At 43.9% G+C, this 24978-nt stretch overlaps 1 protein-coding gene across 1 annotated transcript in view; it reads right to left on the bottom strand.

The window, feature by feature from the left end:
- LOC121558083 (kinase suppressor of Ras 1) overlaps positions 1-24414 on the bottom strand; it is a 46231-nt gene extending 21817 nt beyond the window's left edge. Inside the window, 2 exon segments of the mRNA XM_041871576.2 lie at positions 13413-13553; positions 23967-24414. Coding sequence (XP_041727510.2) covers positions 13413-13553; positions 23967-24101 — 276 coding nt within the window. The 5' untranslated portion in view covers positions 24102-24414.
- Between the last annotated feature and the right edge of the window lie 564 nt (positions 24415-24978).

Raw genomic sequence — 24978 nt, 5'->3', positions numbered from 1 at the left:
CACCCTGTCGTTCTCCGCTAACATCAAGGCGGTGACCCGATCCTGTAGGTTCATGCTCTACAACATTCTGAGAGTACGACCCTGCCTTACACAGGAAGCGGCACAGGTCCTAATCCAGGCACTTGTCATCTCCCGTCTGGATTACTGCAACTCGCTGTTGGCTGGGCTCCCTGCCTGTGCCATTAAACCCCTACAACTCATCCAGAATGCCGCAGCCCGTCTGGTGTTCAACCTTCCCAAGTTCTCTCACGTCACCCCGCTCCTCCGCACACTCCACTGGCTTCCAGTTGAACCTCGCATCTGCTACAAGACCATGGTGCTTGCCTACGGAGCTGTGAGGGGAACGGCACCTCCGTACCTTCAGGCTCTGATCAGTCCCTACACCCAAACGAGGGCACTGCGTTCATCCACCTCTGGCCTGCTGGCTCCCCTACCTCTGCGGAAGCATAGTTCCCGCTCAGCCCAGTCAAAACTGTTCGCTGCTCTGGCACCCCAATGGTGGAACAAGCTCCCTCACGACGCCAGGACAGCGGAGTCACTCACCACCTTCCGGAGACATTTGAAACCCCACCTCTTTAAGGAATACCTGGGATAGGATAAAGTAATCCTTCTACCCCCCCAAAAAAAAACAAGAAAAAAAGAAAAAAAAACATTGTAAAGTGGTTATCCCACTGGCTATAAGGTGAATGCACCTATTTGTAAGTCGCTCTGGATAAGAGCGTCTGCTAAATGACGTAAATGTAAATGTAATGTAAATGTAAAGTATTGGTCCCATATTTCATGAGCTGAAATAAAAGATCCCAGAAATGTTCCATACGTACAAAAAGCTTATTTCTCAAAAATGCTGTTAGTAAGCATTTCTCTTTTGCCAAGATAATCCATCCACCTGACAGGTGTGGCATATCAAGAAGCTGATTAAACAGCATGATTATTCTAAAATGTGCAGTTTTGTCACACAACACAATGCCACAGATGTCCCAAGTTTTGAGGGAGCTTGCAATTGGCATGCTGACTGCAGGAATGTCCACCAGAGCTGTTGCCAGATTATTTTATGTTCATTTCTCTACCATAAGCCGCCTCCAACATCGTTTCAGAGAATTTGTCAGTACGTCCAACCGGCCTCACAACCGCAGACCACGTGTATGGCATCATGTGCGCGAGCGGTTTGCTGACATTGTGAACAGAGTGACCCATGATGGCGGTGGGGTTATGGTATGGGCAGGCATAAGCTACGGACAACGAACACAATTGCATTTTATCGATGGCCATTTTAATGCACAGAAATACCGTGATGAGATCCTGAGGCCAATTGTGAGGCCCATTTCTTTTAAGGTATCTGTGACCAACAGATGCATATCTGTATTCCCAGTCATGTGAAATCCATAGATCAGGGCCTAATGAGTTTATTTCAATTGACTGATTTCCTCATATGAACTATAATTCAGTTAAATATTTGAAATTGTTGCATGTTACGTTTATATTTTTGTTCAGTATAGTTCACTCAGAGGTTTCTGAGATGAGGTACCCCAGTGCTGGACTGGTGAATTCCGGAATCTACTGGCAAGCCATGAAAAGAAGGCTTAACCCATATACCCCCATCAACCCCGGTTGTTTTACTGGAATGAATTCTCCCACCTCTGGTCTCCCTGGCGACAGTCCTCAGCCCAGTGGACCGTACTAACCAGAGTGGCGGGGGAGGGGGGTTTCTGGGATGGAGGCTTAATCGCCTGGCAACCATGGGCTTCCTGCATTGTCTCCATGGTAAAATAATTAAACTGACAAAGGGGTGCATGAAGTGGTGTTTGGCCCAGTGAGGGAGGCAGGAGACTGAGGAGTTGGATAGGTTGATTTGTTATAGTCACGATCTGGAGATCCACTGAGTATACGTTTCTACAGTCATATCAGTGCTGCTTGGGAAAACTGGGGCTTGAATCAACTTCAAAGGCCCTTTGCCTAGTTTCTTACTGTGGCTGTAGTACCTCACAATACCCATGGAAATAAAAAAGTGATTTACTTCCCTGTGTCACTGAGATGATGAGACCTGGTTATCAGAATTCTACTTCATAAAGCCTATTCCCAATAACCTAGCTGACCATAATGTTACTATGTCCACACAACAATGGACCTCAATACATTTGACATTTAGAGTCAGCAGCTGAGACAAGCACTGAGACTACACAGCTGTAGAATAGCAGACCACCTTCCCCAAGCCCTCACACTGTGTCACGCACGTTGACTGATGACTCGTGGAACCAAGGCGCAGCGTGATAAGCGTACATCTTTAATTAGTACTTAACACACAAACAAAACCAAAACAACAAACCAACGATACGTGAAGTCCTGAGGTTACACACACCAAACCTTTATGGATCAAGATCCCACAAACTTACTGGTGCCAACAGGCTGCCTAAGTATGGTCCCCAATCAGAGACAACGAGCTACAGCTGCCTCTCATTGGGAACCACCCTGGCCAACATAGATCTAAACAATCTAGAACAAAAAACATAGAAAACTAAACATAGAAAAATCCACACCCTGGCTCAACATTTAAGAGTCCCCAGAGCCAGGGCGTGACACACTGACTCCCTCACCCCCTAAGAACCACTGGCCTTCACAGCAGGGCCCAGGTGGTTGGGCAACTTGTGACAACAGACACACCGAGTTATATTTTTAGCCTGTCGCTGTTGTTATTTTGGACCCTTTTGTTTTGCTTGACAGAAATAAACTAGCAGGACTGCACAGGCTGTATGTGGGCCCTGGAGGAACCCACCCAGCCAGCCAGCCAGCCAGCCTTTTGTTATCATATTGACAGATAGTGTAGTGTAGTGTAGCGTAGTGTGTGTGTGTGTGTGTGTGTATTTGTGTGTGTGTGCGTGCATGCGTGCATGCTTGCGTGTGTGCATGCACAGTTGGCAGAAATAGGTAATCAATTCAACAGCTTGTATCATTAGTGTAATAGAACTTAATCACTTTAATGTACAGATTAATAACGGCAAGGTGTAAGGGACATGGTTGGGACCAGAGGCCTAGATAAGTGCCCACTTATTCCAGTAGTAGCAGGATCAAAGGGAGGGGGGAGTGGGTGGCAGCGGACCAGGTATCTGTATCTGGGCAGATGGCGAGAGGAGAGTCCCAGGATACAGAGCCCCTGGCTGGAACCTCCTCATTAAAACCAGATTACTTCTTTACCTGTCATGCCGATTGCCTAAGGTATTGCTTCTTCAATAAGCACTGTGGCACTTTATGTGTGTTGAGGTGCAATGGTCTAACGTGGAACTCAATCCCTCCATAGAATGATTTGTTTTTCCAGGGAGTCACTTTCTTCCTATCAGCAGACAGACTTTTTACCCACAACAAAAGACAAGCTGAGCTGGAAATTCACCAGAAAGCAAGGTGTCTAATGGGGGATATGGTACCTTTAGACTCTTTATCTTAGGACTATATGACACAATCTCAACCAACTGCACTGTCATGCCAGCCAGAGACAAGTGTCAGTAGAACATGTCCAACTATTCACTCATCTGTTGAATGTACACACACACAAGGCACACACACTGTGCCAGCAGAGCACACACAGCAGGTGTGTGTGAGAGAGAAACACACACACACACACACACACACACACACACACACACACACACACACACACTGTGTGCTGTGGGTTATTATACTGTGTGTAGGGCAGGCCAGAACTTCAAACTGAAAGCGTATGAAAAGGCTGACACATACCGATGCCTTTCAGCCTTTCTGGGCATGCCATGACTGGCTGTGTTCGGTGTTGATGTAACCTAATAATGATAGAACAGATGACTGAATGACTGACTACACAGAATCCGAAAGAGAGAGAGAGAGGTCTACAAAAACAGCTCAACTAAACGGTCCCTTACCACAAACAGACACATGACCACACACACCATGAACACACACAGGATGACCACACACACCACGAACACACACACCATGAACAAACACACAAACCACTTATCTCATCCCTGTGCCACCTGCACCCATTAATCCTCTAAAAGTCTAAGCCTTTTACCACTATAGCCCATAGAAACACATTGAATAACACATTCATAAAAGACAGTCATATCATATGGAAGGTTCTGAAGTGTCTGTCCTATATCTAGGAGATATACAGTAAGAAAGCTCAGGATATATATTGGTTTTTTTGGACACATATTTAGCCCCTTATTTTTGTTGGCACAAAACTACCTCCATACTTTTGTTTGTTTGTATGTGTTACCTTCAGACGAGTCGGTAACACTTGTGGGGATTGTAGAGCAAACACCATCTTTCCATAGAGTGTAGGCCAAACCGTTTGGATGCCACAAACATTTTGTGAGAAGACCGATTTTCGGAATGTCTCATGGTCTGACAAACACCACTGTAGCTCAGCCACCTTCCACCACAGATGCGGAAGGTCAACATAAGCGGATGCGGCGGATTGAGACGCAGCCCATGTAAAAAAAACGGATATCTCTAGCTTAAACGGACAGATTTTGATGGGGATTTTTAAAATTATGTTACTTAGATTGACGCACGGGTCAATAGACTCTTAAGGATTTAATAACAACCAGGACAAGCCCCCTTCTATAAATCATCAAAAAAACACACTCATCCAGACACCCAGAACACCCAGAACATACACGTGAGCCAGGAGGTGAATACACTAATCAGCCTAGCTTCTGGAATACATAGAAACTTATGGGGGTGTAGTGAGATACCCAATGGGCTGGACGATTCTCTTTTCATCACTCATCTTGAAAAAACGTATACTAAAAACGTGGAAATCAATCAATCCGCTATCAATAACACAATGGAAAAATCAAATAATGTATTATTGAAATAGCATGGGCGACTGAGGCCAAGTGGCAAACAATGATGCAGGCAGTAGGGATGGGGGTGTGAGCATTTGGGTCTGGGCAGAGGACATGTAGTCATTGTTTGTGTGCGTCTGTAAGTTGTTGTTCGTGTGTATATGTTTGTATATGGAGTGAAAATAAATACTATAAACAAAGAAAAATAAACTTCGCAAGGGACACACATGAACACACAAACACACACACAGACATACACACACACAAACACAAATAAATACACACAGAAGGGAGCATACTAAAACCTGTTAACATCAACAAACTAAACTGAACAACCGCCTCTTAAATCCCAACATTAAAAGAGGCCAAACTAAACAACATTAATCTTCTCTGTGCTACTAAATCCCATATATTGTGTACTAACACAGTATTATCAGCTAATAACTTACTTAGTGTACACAGAGCTACAGCTCTATCAGCACTACGGAAACAAGTCACTCTCTAGTAAGAAACCTCTGGCTAACAGGAAACAAGGAAACACATGGTAAAAAAAGCAATGTTGCTGTACAAAAGGCTTTCCTTCAGTAGATCGCTCTAAAGCTTTCCTATAGTACATACCATGTGCTCCTTATGGACTCTGTTTGTGGTGGCCTCTTCTCTAATGTCCCAGTGATATCCCTAGTGCTCCAAACTGCTGTCAAAAACACTGTGAGCACTCAACTCCTCTCCCGAGCGCAGTCTCTCACACTCCCTGTTTTTTTCTCTCTCCCTCAGTCCCTCCCTCCCTTCCATCCCTCCTTCTCTGTCTCTCTCTCTTTTCTTTCCAAGCAGGCTCTGCCAGATAGCCAGCTTGTCTGTCTTCCTGCTTCTGGCATGCCAAAGCAGTGCATCAGGCATTGGGCCTAACAGAACATCTCCATGCTGCCCTGGGCATAATAGGGAAGCCCTATAGAGTAGCCAAACACAACAGCAACCCGCCAAACACAGTAACCCCACAAAGCAGCTGCAGTAGAATGGGAGACTGCTAGAAACAGTTGTATAGAATCCCAACAGATAGGCAGTCTGTGCAGAATGCAGCCAGTGACCTCAAGTCTAACAGCCATAAAGACTACTTTATGAGGTTGATTCATATATCTCTCGCAGTCTCTGATGGCTCAGGAAGTCCTTCCTCCAGACAGGACCATGAAGACGAGGGGAGACCCATAACTAATCAGTGCTTTGCCACCCAATCTCAGAAGACTGCCTCCACTTCCTCTGAACACCAGCATTTTTCCACAGGCCATGGTCCTGGACGGTCCAGATAAGACGAAGGCTGCCCATAAGACCAGAGGATAGTGAGAAGGGAGGATGGAAGAGGGAGAGAGGGAGAGAGGTACGGGGATATATCTTCCACAAGGGCACAGGGAACAGAGGTTTGTTGAGGTCCTTTGTACTTTTTCTGCTGTGACCGACCTCCTTCCTCTCTTCCTTGGGGAGAGCCTGTTACTGTAGCTGATCTGAGATTACACTAACTAACCCCTGGTTCTTCATACATGTGTTGATTCAGTCTGGTCCCATGCTGACACTAAATCATTCTTAACGCATATTGACATCTCCCATTAGTTGAAGTTGTACACAAGCAAGTCCCAAGTGTTTTACGTAGCTATATACAAGTAAATGAATAAATATTTAGAACAAATGAAAAAAAATTTTTTATAGATGGCAAATTTTATATATTAGTTGATAGGAACAAAAAGTGGAGCTATGCTAACTAAACACAACTCTTTACCCCTGGTTATCACTGCCTCTTCATACATTTTCCTAAACTGTCCAGTCATGCAAATGTGGTAGAGAGGCACGCCTGATCTGGGCTCTGCCTTGAGGGCCATTCCTCACCTCTTCCTGTGTAAACAGTGGCAGCGCCGGGCCGGGCCCAAAGCCTCCCTCTCTCTCATATCTCCCAGGGTTTACAATGGCTGAGGACTGGGAGAAGAGCGCTCATTATCTGGGATCTTTTATAGCCTGAGATCTGTTTGTGCTGTCTTCCTAACTCCTATGGTCATTGTCACCGCCAGGACTTGGCAAGACAAGTTTCAAGTTTTAATGTCACATGCAATAATCAATAACAATGTATTACTAGAGAAAAAAGCACACGAGAAATAAGAATAAGAAATACACAATAAAATAAGTAAGTAAGCATACTATATATATTCCCACAGGGGGTATGAAAAAAAAAATGTATGCACTAACTAACTGTAAGTCGCTCTGGATAAGAGCGTCTGCTAAATGACTGAAATGTAAATGAAATGTATATAAAGGACATTTTCAGTTCCAATACCACATTTACATGTGCAGGGATACTAGATATGTATAGGGGTAAGGTGACTAGGCAACAGGATATAAGATAAACAGAGTAGCAGCAGCTTGCATGTGAGTGGGTGTGCATGTGTGTGTAAAGTCAGTATAAATGTATGTGCATATTATGTGTGAGCAAATGATGGAGTGAGTATTTGTGTGTGTGTTGGAGTGACAGTGTGTGAGAGTGTGTTGGGCCCTGTGAGTGTGAATAGAGGCAGTGCAAATATTGAAATAAAAGGTCTACCTGTGTGGCTCAGTTGGTAGAGCATGGCGCTTACAATGCCAAGGCTGTGGGTTCGATTCCCATGGGAGACCAGTATGAAATAAAATAGTATGAAAGTGTATGCATTAAAATGTAATAAAGATACAATGTAAATTGGTCCATGTAGCTATTTTGTTAGCTATATATCAGTCTTAGTGCTTGGAGATAGAAGCTGTTCAAGAGCCTGTTGGTGTCAGACTTGATGCACCGGTACCTCTTGCCGTGCGGCAGCAGAGAAAATAGTCTATGGCTTGGGTGGTTGGGGTCTTTGACGATTTTCCAGGCCTTCTTTTCACACCGCCTGATATAGAGGTCCTGGATGGCAGGGAGCTCGGCCCCAGTGATGTACTGGGCTGTCCACACAACCCTCTGTAGCGCCATGCGATCGAGGGCGGTGCTATTGCCATACCAAGCAGTGATGCAGCCAGTCAATATGCTCTCAATGGTACAGCTGTAGAACCTTTTCAGGACTTGAGGGCCCATGCCAAACTTTTTCAACCTCCTGAGGGGGAAGAGGCACTGTCGCGCCTTCTTCACAACTGTGTGTGTGTGTGTTTGGACCATTTTAAGTATTTAGTGATTTGGACACTGCCACCCCGTCGATGTGGATGGGGGCGTGCTCGCCCCCCCGTTTCCTGTAGTCCACGATCAGCTCCTTGGTCTTGCTGACGTTGAGGGAGAAGTTGTTGCTCCGGCACCACACTGCCAGGTCACTGACCCCCTCCCTGTAGGCTGACTCATCGTCGCCGGTGATCAGGCCTACCACCGTTGTGTCATCAGCAAACTTGATAATGGTGTTGGAGTCATGCGTGGCCACAAAGACGTGGTTGAACAGGGAGTACAGGAGGGGACTAAGCACTCCCCTGTGGGGCCCCCGTGTTGAGGGTCAGCATGGTGGAGGTGTTGTTGCCTACCCTCACCACCTGGGGGCGGCACGTCAGGAACTCCAGGATCCAGTTGCAGAGGGAGGTGTTCAGTCCCAGGGTCCTAAGCTTGGTGACGAGCTTGGAGCGGACAATGGTGTTGAGCGCAGAGCTGTAGTCAATGAACAGCATTCTCACGTAGGTATTCCTCTTATCTAGGTGGGTGAGGGCAGTGTGGAGAGCAATTGAGATTGCATCATCTATGGATCTGTTGGGGCGGTATGTAAATTGGAGTGGGTCTGAGATGGTGGAGTTAATGTGTGCCATAACCAGCCTCTCAAAGTACTACATGATTACAGAAGTGAGTGCTACAGGATGGTAATCATTGTGGCATGAAGCCTTAGAGTTCTTAGGAATGGGGATGATTGTGGTCATCTTAAAACATGTGGGGATTACAGACTGGGAACGCGCCCTGGAATACCGTCGGGGCCCGCGCCAATTCGGGTGTTGACCTGATTTAAAGACCCTTCTCACGTCGGCCTCGGAGAGCGAGATCACCCAACACAAACAGATATGGTACCAGGCTAGCTCTTTTAGCACATCGGATCCCAAATGTACCCAACAACAGACTGTCAGCCGACTGGTGCCACTTTTAGTGTGATGAGGTGAATACATTCCTGCACTGTGAGTCATATAGCGAATGGAGAGGAGCCCTGGTTAAATGAATGGCCATTGTTGCCAGGACACTTTCCTAGGGAGGGAAATACTTTGAGTGAATTGACAATCCTGTCCTATGAGCTGTGGTAGCATGGTCTACACAGAAGTTAAAGTAGAGAACGGCTTGTTTTCTAACCTATTCAATTAAAACAGGTCGCCAGATTTACAGGAATAGTCAAAACATTGTTGATCTCCAAGAATGGACATTTGCATTCATGGACTCAACAAAACAATGTTGACAAAACAATGTTGTCAATCCATTGCATAAAAACTTACAGTTGAAGTTGGAAGTTTACATACACTTATGTTGGAGTCATTAAAGCTCATTTTTCAACCACCCCACACATTTCTTGTTAACAAACTATAGTTTTGGCAAGTCGGTTAGGACATCTACTTTGTGCATGACACAAGTAATATTTCCAACAAGTGTTTACAGACAGATTATTTCACTTATAATTCACTGTATCACAATTCCAGTGGGTCAGAAGTTTACATACACTAAGTTGACTGTGCCTTTAAACAGCTTGGAAAATTCCAGAAAATGATGTCATGGCTTTAGAAGCTTCTGATAGGCTAATTGACATCATTTGAGTCAATTAGAGGTGTACCTGTGAATGTATTTCAAGGCCTACCTTCAAACACAGTGCCTTTTTGCTTGACATTATGGGAAAATCAAAGGATATCAGCCAGAAACAAATTGTAGACAAGTCTGGTTTATCCTTGGGAGCAATTTCCAAACGCCTGAAGGTACCACGTTCATCTGTACAAACAATAGTACCCAAGTATAAACACCATGGGACCACGCAGCCGTCATATCGCTCAGGAAGGAGACGCGTTCTGTCTCCTAGAGATTAACGTACTTTGGTGCGAAAAGTGCAAATCAATCCCAGAACAACAGCAAAGGACCTTGTGAAGATGCTGGAGGAAACAGGTACAAAAGTATCTATGTCCACAGTAAAACGAGTCCTATATCGACATAACCTGAAAGGCCGCTCAGCAAGGAAGAAGCCACTGCTCCAAATCCACCATAAAAAAGACAGACTACGGTTTGCAACTGTACATGGGGACAAAGATCATACTTTTTGGAGAAATGTCCTCTGGTCTAATGAAACAAAAATAGAACTGTATGGCCATAATGACCATCGTTAGGTTTGGAGGAAAAAGGGGGTGGCTTGCAAGCTGAAGAACACCATCCCAACCGTGAAGCACAGGGGTGGCAGCATCATGCTGTGGGGGTGCTTTGCTGCAGGAGGGACTGGTGCACTTCACAAAATAGATGGCATCATGAGGAAGGAAAATTATGTGGATATATTGAAGCAACATCTCAAGACATCAGTCAGGATGTTAAAGCTTTGTCACAAATGGGTCTTCCAAATGGACAATGACCCCAAGCATACTTCCAAAGTTGTGGCAAAATTGCTTAAGGACAACAAGTCAAGGTATTGGAGTGGCCATCACAAAGGCCTGACCTCAATCCTATAGAACATTTGTGGGCAGAACTGAAAAAGCGTGTGCGAGCAAGGAGGCCTACAAACCTGACTCAGTTACACCAGCTCTGTCAGGAGGAATGGGCCAAAATTCACCCAACTTATTGTGGGAAGCTTGTGGAAGGCTACCCGAAACGTTTGACCCAAGTTAAACAATTTAAAGGAAATGCTACCAAATACTAATTGAGTGTTTGTAAACTTCTGACCCACTGGGAATGTGATGAAATAAATAAAAGCTGAAATAAATCATTCTCTCTACTATTATTCTGACATTTCACATTCTTAAAATAAAGTGGTGATCCTAACTGACCTAAGACAGGGAATTTTTACTTGGATTAAATGTCAGGAATTATGAAAAACTGAGTTTAAATGTATTTGGCTAAGGTGTATGTAAACTTCCGACTTCAACTGTACATGCACATGCTTTCTCGCTGTGAGCGGAGAATAATGTTATTTTCAATTAGACGCAACGTTAGCCTACCTCAGTGTCCCACATGTGCTGCTCTTCACTGGTTTGACCCTACTATCTCTGTCTGTCTTTCCCTGTAAGTCCACCTATTGAATCCACTGCTAAGGACCTGCAAGTTCCTGTGTCGTAGTCTGTATCAGCGATCCTACGCTGTTCAGTGTTACGTGTCTGTGTGTGTGAGAGCACTCTCGTCCGTGTGTGTGTGAGAGAGTGCTTACGTCCATGCGTGTGAGTGTGTGTGGTATGTGGGGAGGCAGGGCCGTGTATATAAATAGTGTGGCAGGCAGGGACAGCGGGGGGTTGGAGCAGCTGACTGTGCACATTCTGGGCCCTCAATGCGAGCCAGAGCCAGGCAGAGCCAGATTGGGTGAGGGCTCATCATCAGGGAGAGAGAGGGGAATGTACTGTAGCTGGCATGGGGCACTGAAAACACTGCAACCTATCCACTAACTCTATATCTCTTTCCTTCGATCTCATTTTTATCTCTTTACTTCTATCTCTTTCCCGGGCCCCACCCTTTCTTTCTGTGTCACTATTTCAGTCGCTTACTTTCTCTAGCCTTAATCTCTAGGCCTCTGCAGAATCTCTCATCTTGCAGTTGTAATTTGTAGACTTACATAATTAGTCTATCTCTCGCTCTCCCTCCCTAATTTTCTCAGAATCTCTTATACACACACACATAACACTCCTCCTTCTCCCCCTCTTGGCTGATCTTACACATTTAAATGGCCTCCCACTGGACACAGACGTCATTTCAACATCTAGTGTTGATTTACATTTGGTTGAGTTGTCAACTAACATGAATTCAATGTGAAATCAACAAAAAATGTCACCATGTCATTGGATTTAGGTTAAAAGTTGAAATTCCCAATCACATTAAATGTTTTGGTTGAAATGACGTGGAAACAACGTTGATTCAACCAGTTTTTGCTCAGTGGGCTGTGTTTTCAAAGAGGGCTTGGTAGAGAGGAGCAGGTTAGACTGGTCTGTGATAGACACAGATTAGTGACAACACGTGGGCCAGGACACATACTGTATATAACAAAAGAGTATCCTCCTATTCTGTTTTTGACAGTTGCCAACTCCTGAATAGCATCATCTGCACAAACCTGCTGGGTGTGCAGTATATGTACATACATATTCTGCCATTTTGGTACAAAGTAAAAACACATAACACCTAAACATAGGCCTGGGTATAGTGAGGGGGGTATGGCTGGAGGCCAGGGACAGGAGCGGGGGCATGGACTGGAGAGGATCCTGTCAAGAGTTGACGACAGACCAATAGGGTTTGGGGGTGGGTAGGTCTCAGAACCCAAAGCGTACAACAACAGTCCTAAATGCCGGTCCTGGAGAGAATACATTTACGGTAAAAAGTGATCGCTCATTTTCCATTGGCAGAGCAAACTGTCTCTATAAAAACACCAGATTAAATGTTTTTGTGTCTGTACTAGTCCTGACAAAATAGTGACAGAAACTCTCCCCGTGAAGATGCTACTGCCAACTGCAAGGGTGAAGACAGAGCGGAACTACAAAAGCCTGCTTTCAGCAAGGGCCTTAATTGCTATGAAATATGTCCTATCATAAGCATGCTTCCGCCCAAAAGAAACAAAGACCCAAATCCAATCTGACACAGATAGAGGGAGCTGGTTCACTAAGGATGTTAACATTGCATTGAAGGAGTTAACCATGTTCTGTATCGGAAGAGTTAACCATGTTCTGCATTAGAGGAGTTAACCATGTTCTGTATCGGAAGAGTTAACCATGTTCTGCATTGGAGGAGTGAACCATGTTCTGTATCGGAAGAGTTAACCAAGTTTTGCATTGGAGGAGTTAACCATGTTCTGCATTAGAGGAGTTAACCATGTTCTGCATTAGAGGAGTTAACCATGTTCTGCATTAGAGGAGTTAACCATGTTCTGCATTAGAGGAGTTAACCATGTTCTGCATTAGAGGAGTTAACCATGTTCTGCATTAGAGGAGTTAACCATGTTCTGCATTAGAGGAGTTAACCATGTTCTGCATTAGAGGAGTTAACCATGTTCTTTAACCATGTTTAAAGTTAAACTGCTCAGAAGCTGCTCCTATTGTGGACATTTTCATTGGATATTGACGGGAAACATCACCTGTCCTGAAATTATAGTAAGCAATGAGCAGGAACATCTTCTCTTGAATAACAAACTGTTATGCCATGTCACCGTCAGCTTAGGGCAAAATGGTCCTGGTCCAGAGTACATGGAATCTGAGGAGTCCAACATGATTGCCCTCTCTAGGTCAGATACAAACTAACCAAACTAACCTAGGTATTTGAACCGTTCAGAGGGGACTGTACAGGGATCCCATTTCATAGTCTCTCAGTTGCTTTCCCTTTATTCACACACACAACACACACACATACACATACACATACACATACACACACACACACACACACACATACACTGTGTGACCAAATAGTACCTGTATGAGTTCAGGTCTGAGGTTGATGGTGCAGAGCCAGTCTACCAGTCGAGGGTAGCTGGCCAGAGCCTGGGTCCTCTGTCTCTCAGGCACTCTCTGCTTACACTGCAGCTGCTTACAGATGTACTTAGTCAGCTTCACCTGGAGAGGGCGACAACACAAACACAAGAGTGATAAGATGCCGCTTGGTCTGATCTCCAAAAATATTGATGGGGAAAATTGATTTAAGAATGTTCCGAAAAGAACTGAAACACAGACGATGCTAAGCAAAAGCATTATGCTGACTGTTATTATAACCAAGTAGAACAAAATGAGTGGAAAATGAAACTTGCAGCACAATAAACAGTTGATCCTTTGCAAGCACAGTGTGTGAGAGTTTCATTTCATTTTAACAAAGGAGACTGACAACTAACTGACAACTAACTGACAACTAACTGACAACTAAATGACAACTAACTGACAACTGCAGGTGTGAAACCCACTGATGTCTGAGAACAAACTGCATGGTGTTTCTTTCTTGTTATTTTCAGCATGAGGTCTGGTGTTCTATGCAAAACGCCAGTGAGAAGTGAGACTAAGCTCAGGCTGAGGAAATCCCCGTGTCAACTAAGTGTTAGAGTGGGCCGCAGTGGAGAGAGAGAGAGAGAGAGAGAGAGAGAGAGCGAGAGAGAGAGAGAGAGAGAGAGAGAGAGAGAGAGAGAGAGAGAGAGAGAGAGAGAGAGAGAGAGAGAGAGAGACACTGAGTGTACATAACATTAAGAACACCTGCTCTTTCCATGACATAGACTGACCAGGTGAATCCAGGTGAAAGCTATTATCCCTTATTGATGTCACTTGTTAAATCCACTTCAATCAGTTAAGATGAAGGAGAGGAGACAGGTTAAAGAAGGATTTTTAAGCCTTGATACAATTGAGACATGGATTGTGTATGTGTGCCATTCAGATGGTGAATTGGCCAGACAAAATATTTAAGTGCCTTTGAACGGGGTATGGTAGTAGGTGCCAGGCGCAACGGTTTGTGTCAAGAACTGCAACATTGCTGGGCTTTTCACGCTCAACAGTTTCCCATGTGTATCAAGAATGTTCCACCACCCAAAGGACATCCTGCCAACTTGACACAACTGTTGGAAGCATTGGAGTCACCATTGGCCAGAATCCCTGTGGAACGCTTTCTACACCTTGTCGAGTCCATGCCTTGACGAATTGACGCTGTTCTGAGGGCAAAAGGGGTGGGGGGTGCAACTCAATATTAGGAAGGTGTTCTTAATGTTTTATACACTCAGGCCTAAAAAAGGACAACTTTGTCTCAGAAGCACCTGTGTTATAAACTCTCAAGAACATGAATGTAGAATGTTGAGGTGCAGCCTTTTTCATGGGAGCGTCGGCCTGTGCCACTGCCATGACAACTGAGCACCATGGAAACCCTGCAGCCACCGACAGCGGAACCCGTTTATGCCAAAAATGAGATTATGGGAGATGCTGGGCTGGGGTCACAGAGAGGACGGGTGGTCCTCTGTAGCTCAGCTGGTAGAGCACGGTGCTTGTAACGCCAAGGTAGTGGGTTCGATCCCCGGGACCACCCATACGTAAAAATGTATGCACACAAGACTGTAAGTCGCTTTGGATAAAAGCGTCTGCTAAATGGCATATTATTATTATATTATAGGACTAGATAGATCAGTTCGAGCAGGGAAGGGCAACATTGATGGGGGTGGGGGCCACAAAAAAATCTGAATTTATCATGAGAGGCCGCAGTGGGGGGAATTGACCAGAGGGCCGCCATTTGCCCATCCTTGAGTTAGAGTATAGCAGAGTCAAGATGTTCACCTTACCTTCGGACACCAGATCCCAGAAAGCAAGCTTTACCTGGCTACCAGTGGACTGAACTGGACTCACAGAAACTGTACCTCTTTTCCCTCTGTCCAGCCACAAGCATTACTTCTATTCTTATCCCTCTGTCCAGCCACAAGCATTACTTTTAGCACTTTTTGGAGCTAAATTTAATATGTCTGCAGAATTTCAGTCTGTTTTTTAAGTATTTTGTTTTTTCAAAGACTGATTTTAGCTTACCTCTTACCCATAAAGCTGCAGCTGGAGGTGAGTGGGGTAAGGGGATGGGCAACTGTAAATATGGATGTTTTAGTTCATGTTTAAGCTCCCATCTTCAAACACTGATGGTTCTGGTAGGTTTTAGGGAGCCTGGCCTAGTCAACTCAAATAAAATAAAATTGTATTTTTTCACATGCGCCGAATACAACAGGTGTAGACCTTACCGTGAAATGCTTACTTACAAGCCCTTAACCAACAATGCAGAGTTAGTAAGAAAATATTTGCTATAAGTATTAACAAATAATAAAATAAACTAAAGTAAGAAAAAAAGTAACACAATAAAATAACAATAACGAGGCTGTATACAGGGGTACCGGTACCGAGCCAATGTGCCGGGGTACGGCTTAGTCGAGGTAATTCATGTCATATGTACATGTAGGTAGGGGTAAAGTGACTATGCATAGATAATAAACAGGGAGTAGCAGCAGCAGCGTAAAAAAGGGGTCAATGCAAATAGTCCGGGTAGTCATTTGATTAACTGTTTAGCAGTCTAATAGCTTGGGATTATATGCTGTTAAGGAGCCTTTTGGACCTAGACTTGGCGCTCAGGTCCCGCTTGCCGTGCGCTCAGTGGAACAGCATTAAAGTTTTATCAGCACTAGACCAGTCTGAAGGAGACGGTCTCTGAATGCCCTCCTGTCTCTCTCCATATCAGAGAATGGCCGTAGTTGATTTGATGCACTTGACTGAGCGACTAGAGTAAACCAGGCAGTGTTGGTTTGCACCAGACAACGCCTGGCCTCGTTCCGCTGTGGCGCTCACCGTTATTCACTGTCTATCTTTCTCTCCATCTCCCAGCTCTGTTACATGGCAGGCACACACAGCGAGGGGTAGGGCAGGCTGAGTGGGGCCCATGGGGCAGACAGGCAGCACGTATCTGTGCCCACCTGTTTTACCACAGTGTGTGTAACTACATTTTGTGTATTGTGTGTGACAATGACCCAAGGGAAGGGCCTTTTCACAGATAGAATAAAGGAGGTGGCCTTGGCTGCCAGTACTCAACCTTTCAATGTTAGTCTCTATGTACCAGGCACCGTGTGGGGGTGGGATTATAGCGGTTCTCAAGTTACCATTCTCAGCCACTATCACAGTTCATATCTTGAAGCTATGCTTGTACTGTATATTGTGGTTATGAAAAATACCACAGTTCGCAACTTATAAGCATCACTTCTCCATGTAAGTTTCCATCTATGGAAAAAACATTTGTGTGCATCTAAGTTAAGGCAAAGGAAACAGTGATAGATGTGACAAAGAGAGCGAGTGAAAAGGTCAAGAAAGGAAGGAGAAAGAGAGATGAAAAGGGGAGGGGGGGGGGGGGACGAGAGACAGATCGTTTGCAAAACCACATGGGAGTTTCCTGACACCACACAAACCATCACTTTGTATTTCTGTTTCTTCCACTGACTGCACCGTAGCTGCTGCTTTGGATAATCGTCAAAATGATCAAACTAGCACTTCTATGATCTTACCAATAAAGTGTGAGAGCCTCAAAAGTCCTGTAAAATTATCATCAATAATGACTGAGTGTTTATTTAAGGACAGGCTTCCCAGAAACAGACAATGTGGGTAGATAATATGGGCCATGTCCATCCCTGGGTTGCCAGATCTGATTACAGAGTAGAAGCTGACTACTGGAACATTAGTTAGTGTATGGAAATCAGATGTTAGTTAGGTGTGGTCTGTTTGTAGATTTAACTTTAGACTGAAGGAGTCACATGGCCATGTAATAAGGTGATAGTAGCACTAGGGCTGTGGCGGTCATGACATTTTGTCAGCCGGTGATTGTCATGCAAATAACTGCCGGTCTCATAGTAATTGACCGTTAATTAACATAAACATGTTTAGCATCGCCAGGCTTCCATGCATAGCCTAGAAGCCACTGATGCAGACCTTTGGAACATCTACATTAAAAAAAGTAGAAATTAAGTGTAATAAATCCAGTTAATTTAGCCCACACCATCACAATAAATCCATTATTTATTTTAGGCAGGTCTAAAGAAACATGATATGAAGAAAACGTAGCCTAATTCAGAAGAACAGAATGGCATACTCTGAGTCGTCCTTATGTTAGGCCCTGATCTGGCTATGCCATATGGCTGTGGGCTACACTAGTTCATTTAGCAGACAAGATTTGCTTATAATTCCCCTGGCATTATTTTATATTATTTTATAGTATGAAGAATACAATTGAACATAGCTTAATAAAATAGAAAGGATATTTTCTCCAAACGATTTCCGAGGGAGTGCGCACATGCGGCTATTCTGTGTTGAGCGGTTAACAAAGAAATAGGTCCTCCTACACTAAACAAAAATATCAACGCAACATGCAACAATTTCAAAGATTTTACTGAGTTACAGTTCATATTTCACATGACTGGGAATACAGATATGCATCTGTTGGTCATAAATACCTTTAAAAAAAGGTAGGGGCATTGATCAGAAAGCCAGTCAGTATCTGGTGTGATCACCATTTGCCTCATGCAGCGCTACACATCTCCTTTGCATAGAGTTGATCAGGCTGTTGATTGTGGCGTGTGGAATGTTGTCCCAATCCTTTTCAATGGCTGTGTAAAGTTGCTGGATGTTGGCAGGAACTGGAACACGCTGTTGTACACGTCAATCCAGAGCATCCCAAATATACTCAATGGGTGACATGTCTGGTGAGTATGCAGGCCATGGAAGAACTGGGACATTTTCAGATCCTTCCGACATGGGGATTTATCCGTGAAGAGCACACTTCTCCAGCGTGCCAGTGGCTATCGAAGGTGAGCATTTGCCCACTTACGACGCCGAATTGCAGTCAGGTCAAGACCCTGGTGAGGATGACGAACATGCAGATGGGCTTCCATTAGATGGTTTCTGACAGTTTGTGCAGAAATTCTTTGGTTCGCAAACCCACAGTTTCATCAGATGTCCGGGTGGCTCGTCTAAGAAGTTCCCGCAGGTGAAGAAGCCGGATGTGGAGGTCCTGGGCTGGCGTGGTTACACGTGGACTGAGGTTGTGAGGCCGGTTGGATGTACTACCAAATTCTCTATGACAACATTGAATGTGGCTTATGGTCGAGAAATTTACATTAAATTATCTGGCTACAGCTCTGGTGGACATTCCTGCAGTCAGCATGCTAATTCAAGCTCACTCAAAACTTGAGACATCTGTGGCATTGTGTTGTGTGACAAAACTGCACATTTTAAAGTGGCCTGTTATTGTCCCCAGCACAAGGATATGTTTTGTCGATGGGGGGGGCTATATCGGTCCGCTAATACAGGACTATTAAAGGCCTAGTGCACAACTTTTGTGAAAAAATATTTAAACATTTTCAGCACCCTCAGCACCCCTACTTCCTGCGGCTATGGAAACATGGGACCAACACTTTGTTGCTTTTATATTTTTGTTTAGTATATATGCTTAATTTAAAGTTATTTATGCAACTGTTGTTGTGATACAAACGTTAGGCTATATGTTTAGATTTTTTATACATTCTAAGGCTGCATGATGTGACTAATGATGATTTGAAAAAGGTTGCATGAAAGGCATGAGCTCTGCTTTGTTTCTTGTGCAGGCTGCACACACTTCATCAGTCTCTCATTCACAATTTGACAAGCACTTGATAATATTCTCACCCATCAGACTATTTTCAATTTAATCTGGTCTTTACATATAGCCTACTAATATATGTATGGAATAATTTTTTATTTAGACCGGCCCACAAACAAAATACATGTAATCCGTAGCCTGCACTCGTATAGCGAATGGAGGTTATGTGCAGTTATGTTTTTAATATGCCAATGCCAGGTAGGCTACACCGGTTGTAAAGGGATTAATGTGCTTATTTAAAGAGTTGTGCAAAAAACATAGCAGCACGAGAAAGCTGGGATCCTCTTTTAAATAGTGGCCAGTCAAAACTCACGATTGTGCAATGACTGGGCTTATAAGAACACGTTTCACTAGGCTCTGTAGGCTATGGGCTCTCTAACGGTGTTCCAGGGGTCCTAGGCTATAGGCTACGTTTGGAGTTATTTGGCCACGTTAGTTGTGATACAAACCTTATCAAAACATATAGGCCTATGGGCTTGGCTACATGATGCCTGCCACTATGATTTGAAAAAGTCGCAGAAAAAAAGGCATGTGCTGTTTATTGCCTTAGTCTGCACACGCTGGGCATCATTCACAAGTGATAATATAGTCACCCATCAGACTATTCTCAATTTAATCTTGTCTTTACATATACTAAATAATATATGTGTGAAATTAGTTTTGATTTAGAATGGGCCATTATCATGCACTTGTCGGAACAGGGGCAGGGGAAAAACATCATGTCATCCATATGCACTTACAGTATATAGCGAATGTAGGACGCTTTTCCCGCAGGTTCATTTTCATGCCAGCCAGGTAGGCTATACTCCGGTTGTAAAGTGAAGCAATGTGCTTAATATTAGGAAAGTAGAGAAATAAATATAGTAGGCCTAGCCTATAGAAAGCTGATGGGATCCTCCTTTTTTTAAATTGAGGCCATCACTCTGTTTTCTCACGCTATTGCATAGCCTATAGAAATGTTGTGCAACATGAACTCATGGGCTCTCATGAAGTGTTTTTTTATTGCATTGATGTCAGAGTGATTAGAGGGACAATAGAGTTACCAAGTTTGGTAGGCTACTAATGACCATCAGCCAGTGCACAGTTTTGGAGAAGCCTAGTTACCATTACTAAACGTGGAAATTTGACAGCGGGTCATGACTTGTGACTGTGGTGGTAATACTGTCACCGTAACAGACCTAAGTAGCACCCAGGATTAATCTGAAGCCAGCCTCTCTATACATTCAACATCACAGGCCTTTGAAGTTTACAAGGACAGTGACTTCACTTTACAAGACCATTAACATAATTTTACAGTAGGCGCTTCCCTGGTTTACGAGCTGCACTGCTCATTCCTCTAAGACAGTGTTTTGGTTCAAACAATTCAAAGACAACGTTGTACACAACAATGACCTTCTTCACACAAGAATGACCTTATTATTGTGCAATTGCAATGCAGCTAATATGAGGACGTTGAAAACCAGTCGGAAACACAACACCACTTCTGCAATTACATAAGAACCATGTTTCAGGCAGCATCAAACATCTCTCCAATTCTTCATCATCTGGTGTCCAGCAACGCTCGAGTCTAGCCTATCCCAACCCCCCACACACCTGACCTGTCCTGACGGACACAACATCTGCCCCTTGTGGTCAGAGTCCTTTATCCATCTCTTTATGACAATGACAGCGTAGGACAGTGCTGCTCATCTGCAATATCCAATGTAAACACAATACAGGCTGTTTACATGGACAGACCTGAGTAACCCAACTCCCCATGCAGCCCCTTAGCTCAGGCCTGACCACCCTATACAGACAGACAGGCCTATTGTGGGTTAGAGATGAAAAGGGGGGGGGGGGTTGAGAGAGAGGGGGGAATAAAAAGGGAGTGAAAGAGAAAGAGAGAGGGGGGAGAAGGGGGAGAAGGGGGAGAGGAAGGAGAGAGAGGAGAGAGACACGGACAAAGACAGAGAAAGAAAGCGAGAGAGAGAAAGGCCTGGCAGTGGCTTTTGTTTGTACAGTGAGGGAAAAAAGTATTTGATCCCCTGCTGATTTTGTGCGTTTGCCCACTGAGAAAGAAATGATCAGTCTATAATTTTAATGGTAGGTTTATTTGAACAGTGAGAGACTGAATAACAACAAAAAAATCCAGAAAAACGCATGTCAAAAATGTTAGAAATTGATTTGCATTTTAATGAGGGAAATAAGTATTTGACCCCCTCTCAATCAGAAAGATTTCTGGCTCCCAGGTGTCTTTTATACAGGTAACGAGCTGAGATTAGGAGCACACTCTTAAAGGGAGTGCTCCTGATCTCATCTTGTTACCTGTATAAAAGACACCTGTCCACAGAAGCAATCAATCAATCAGATTCCAAACTCTCCACCATAGCCAAGACCAAAGAGCTCTCTAAGGATGTCAGGGACAAGATTGTAGACCTACACAAGGCTGGAATGGGCTACAAGACCATTGCCAAGCAGCTTGGTGAGAAGGTGACAACAGTTGGTGCGATTATTCGCAAATGGAAGAAACACAAAAGAACTGTCCATCTCCCTCGGCCTGGGGCTCCATGCAAGATCTCACCTCGTGGAGTTGCAATGATTATGAGAACGGTGAGGAATCAGCCCAGAACTACACGGGAGGATCTTGTCAATGATCTCAAGGCAGCTGGGACCATAGTCACCAAGAAAACAATTGGTAACACACTACGCCGTGAAGGACTGAAATCCTGCTGCGCCTGCAAGGTCCCCCTGCTCAAGAAAGCACATATACAGGCCCGTCTTAAGTTTGCCAATGAACATCTGAATGATTCAGAGGAGAACTGGGTGAAAGTGTTGTGGTCAGATGAGACCAAAATCGAGCTCTTTGGCATCAACTCAACTCGCCGTGTTTGGAGGAGGAGGAATGCTGCCTATGACCCCAAGAACACCATCCCCACCGTCAAACATGGAGGTGGAAACATTATGCTTTGGGGGTGTTTTTCTGCTAAGGGGACAGGACAACTTCACCGCATCAAAGGGACGATGGACGGGGCCATGTACCGTCAAATTGTGGGTGAGAACCTCCTTCCCTCAGCCAGGGCATTGAAAATGGGTCGTGGATGGGTATTCCAGCATGACAATGACCCAAAACACACGGCCAAGGCAACAAAGGAGTGGCTCAAGAAGAAGCACATTAAGTTCCTGGAGTGGCCTAGCCAGTCTCCAGACCTTAATCCCATAGAAAATCTGTGGAGGGAGCTGAAGGTTCGAGTTGCCAAACGTCAGCCTCGAAACCTTAATGACTTGGAGAAGATCTGCAAAGAGGAGTGGGACAAAATCCCTCCTGAGATGTGTGCAAACCTGGTGGCCAACTACAAGAAACGTCTGATCTCTGTGATTGCCAACAAGGGGTTTGCCACCAAGTACTAAGTCATGTTTTGCAGAGGGGTCAAATACTTATTTCCCTAATTAAAATGCAAATCAATTTATAACATTTTTGACATGTGTTTTTCTGGACTTTGTTGTTATTCTGTCTCTCACTGTTCACATAAACCTACCATTAAAATTATAGACTGATCATGTCTTTGTCAGTGGGCAAACGTACAAAATCAGCAGGGGATCAAATACTTTTTTCCCTCACCGTAACCATGTTGTTGACTGCTGGTTCCCTGGTTCCCTCAGTCCAGTCCAGTCTCAAAGACAACCAATGGCTGTTCATCTGTAATAAGAGACAGCCATGTTGGAAATCTCCTCCCTTATCTTCTCCTCCCTTCTTTCCCCATTCCTCTTTTCTCCTCTTCCTTCCTCTCCTCCCACTGTTTCTCACTCTATCTTTTGCGCTTCATTTGATTTTCTTGTTCAAAAGCCCGCACTGAGAATGCGTGGGAGGGAGAAAAGCTAAATTTAGATGTTGCTACAGTCACCAGTACACAACAAGCACTCTGATCTGCACTCCCTGAACCAGCTCCCTCCTTGGGAAGATGGCAATGATAGCGATGAGAAATCCAGACCACACGGTCTTCTCCAGTGCTTCAAAGTCAACAATCCCATGGGAGATTGAGAACACTGGGAGGGAGATTGAGAACACTGGGAGAGGCCAGTTTAGTGGTACTGTACCTGATATGACCTGTACAGAATAGGTGATGTTATGATAATGATAGTTAGCATCTCCATGTATGTATGATCCTAAAGGGATGGCTCCGTTTGTAATACCCAGCTGAATAACAATGTGAATGGATCACGGTGGAGGCGGCAACTCAATGTTTAGTTTAGTGAGGAGTAGAGATGTGCATTGTGGGTTGCCTGGGGGACAGACTGACTTGATGGAGAAGCGAAACTGACAGTATTCATTGAGGGGACAGATGTGTGAGAATATCATACAGACTTTGTCTGATGACAGCCAGTCATATCCTTCATTGTACCTTTCATCAATGTTTTTCTGTCTTACAATTTTATAAGAAGTTCATAAACTGTTAATTATTCGTTTATAATCTGTAATAAACAGTTTTAACACATAGTTGTTGCCTTAGGCTACGGAGCTGTTATTGATTATGGGCATGGAAGGAACAGGGAAGTTTAACCTAAATACAATATACCTACTATAGGCCTACAGCACATCAAGGACTGTTTATCTATAGGCCAGGCCTATATGCACGAGATAACTGTATCATTTGTATTTATTTTAAGAATGTTGTGTGCTCGCAATGTCTATTCTATTATTTTCTATATAAAACCAATCTAGTAGCCTATATCATGGGCACAACACACATCAAATATTTTAATGTTCCACTGTCTCTCTCCGTCACACACACCCATAAGCCAACAAGCTGAAGTGTATTATGATAACTGTATTATGATAAGTGTATGTTATGGCTATGTTACCCATACTGTACCTCCAAAGTGCGTATTTCTTTCTGAGTGAGGTCGCTCAATGCAGCGCATTTGGTTCGGAGTCCTTGTAAACTAAAGATTGAGATCTCGATCATATTCTGGATTAGTTCGCACTGGTGGAGTGCGTCCATGTCCATCGCTGCGCCACCTTCACTGTCCCCGTCCGATAGTTAATTATTTTGAACCATCCTTCCACCTTTGACTGGCAAACTATCCATTCCTCGGCATTGGAACGGCTTGACAGGTTGGGTTGAGTTTGAACAGCTAAAAAGTAGACACGCTACAGGAACGCATACAAACAAATAAACTGCACTTAGTAATAGACTCCCAAGAGCTGCAAACGAAACGAATAGAACAATTAATCTAAAACCTTTACTGTCTTAGCTGTCTGTCACTTCACTGAGCAAACCGTGAGTTCCGTGTATTCTCAAGAGCTACTACGTAGCTAACTTCTGCATGGTGTTTGACAGAGTGGCCGCGTTCCAGGTAATCTTTTAATTTATTTCGCGCTGCGCAAATGATCATATCTCACAAGTCCTGAAGAACTGTTTTATCCTATCAGGATATATAATGAGATATAGAAATCTTCACAAGACGATTGCTATATCATACACAAGTACAATTAAATGACTTTCTTGCAAACTCTAAACCCAACAATGCGGTAATCAATATCAATGTAGTACAAAAAAAAACATAAGGTAGAACAAAAACACAATAAATAAAATAAGAAATAAGAAGAACACAAGAAGTAAGTCAGCAATATTCAGGGTCAGTTCCAATACCATATTTCCAATGTGCAAAAATACTGAAGTGATGGAGGTAGATATGTATAGGGGTAAGGTATTTGTATTTTGTATTTGTATGTATTAAGGATCCCCATTAGCACTCTTCCTGGGGTCCAGCAACATTAAGGCAGTTATATACAATTAAAAACATTACATGACATTACATTTCATAACACTTTTCACAACACATAAGTGTGTGCCCTCAGGCCACTACTCTACTACCACATAT

The sequence above is a fragment of the Coregonus clupeaformis genome, chromosome 5 (genome assembly GCF_020615455.1).
Source record: "Coregonus clupeaformis isolate EN_2021a chromosome 5, ASM2061545v1, whole genome shotgun sequence".
NCBI lineage: Eukaryota > Metazoa > Chordata > Actinopteri > Salmoniformes > Salmonidae > Coregonus > Coregonus clupeaformis.
This window is presented reverse-complemented; position numbering and strand designations above follow the sequence as displayed.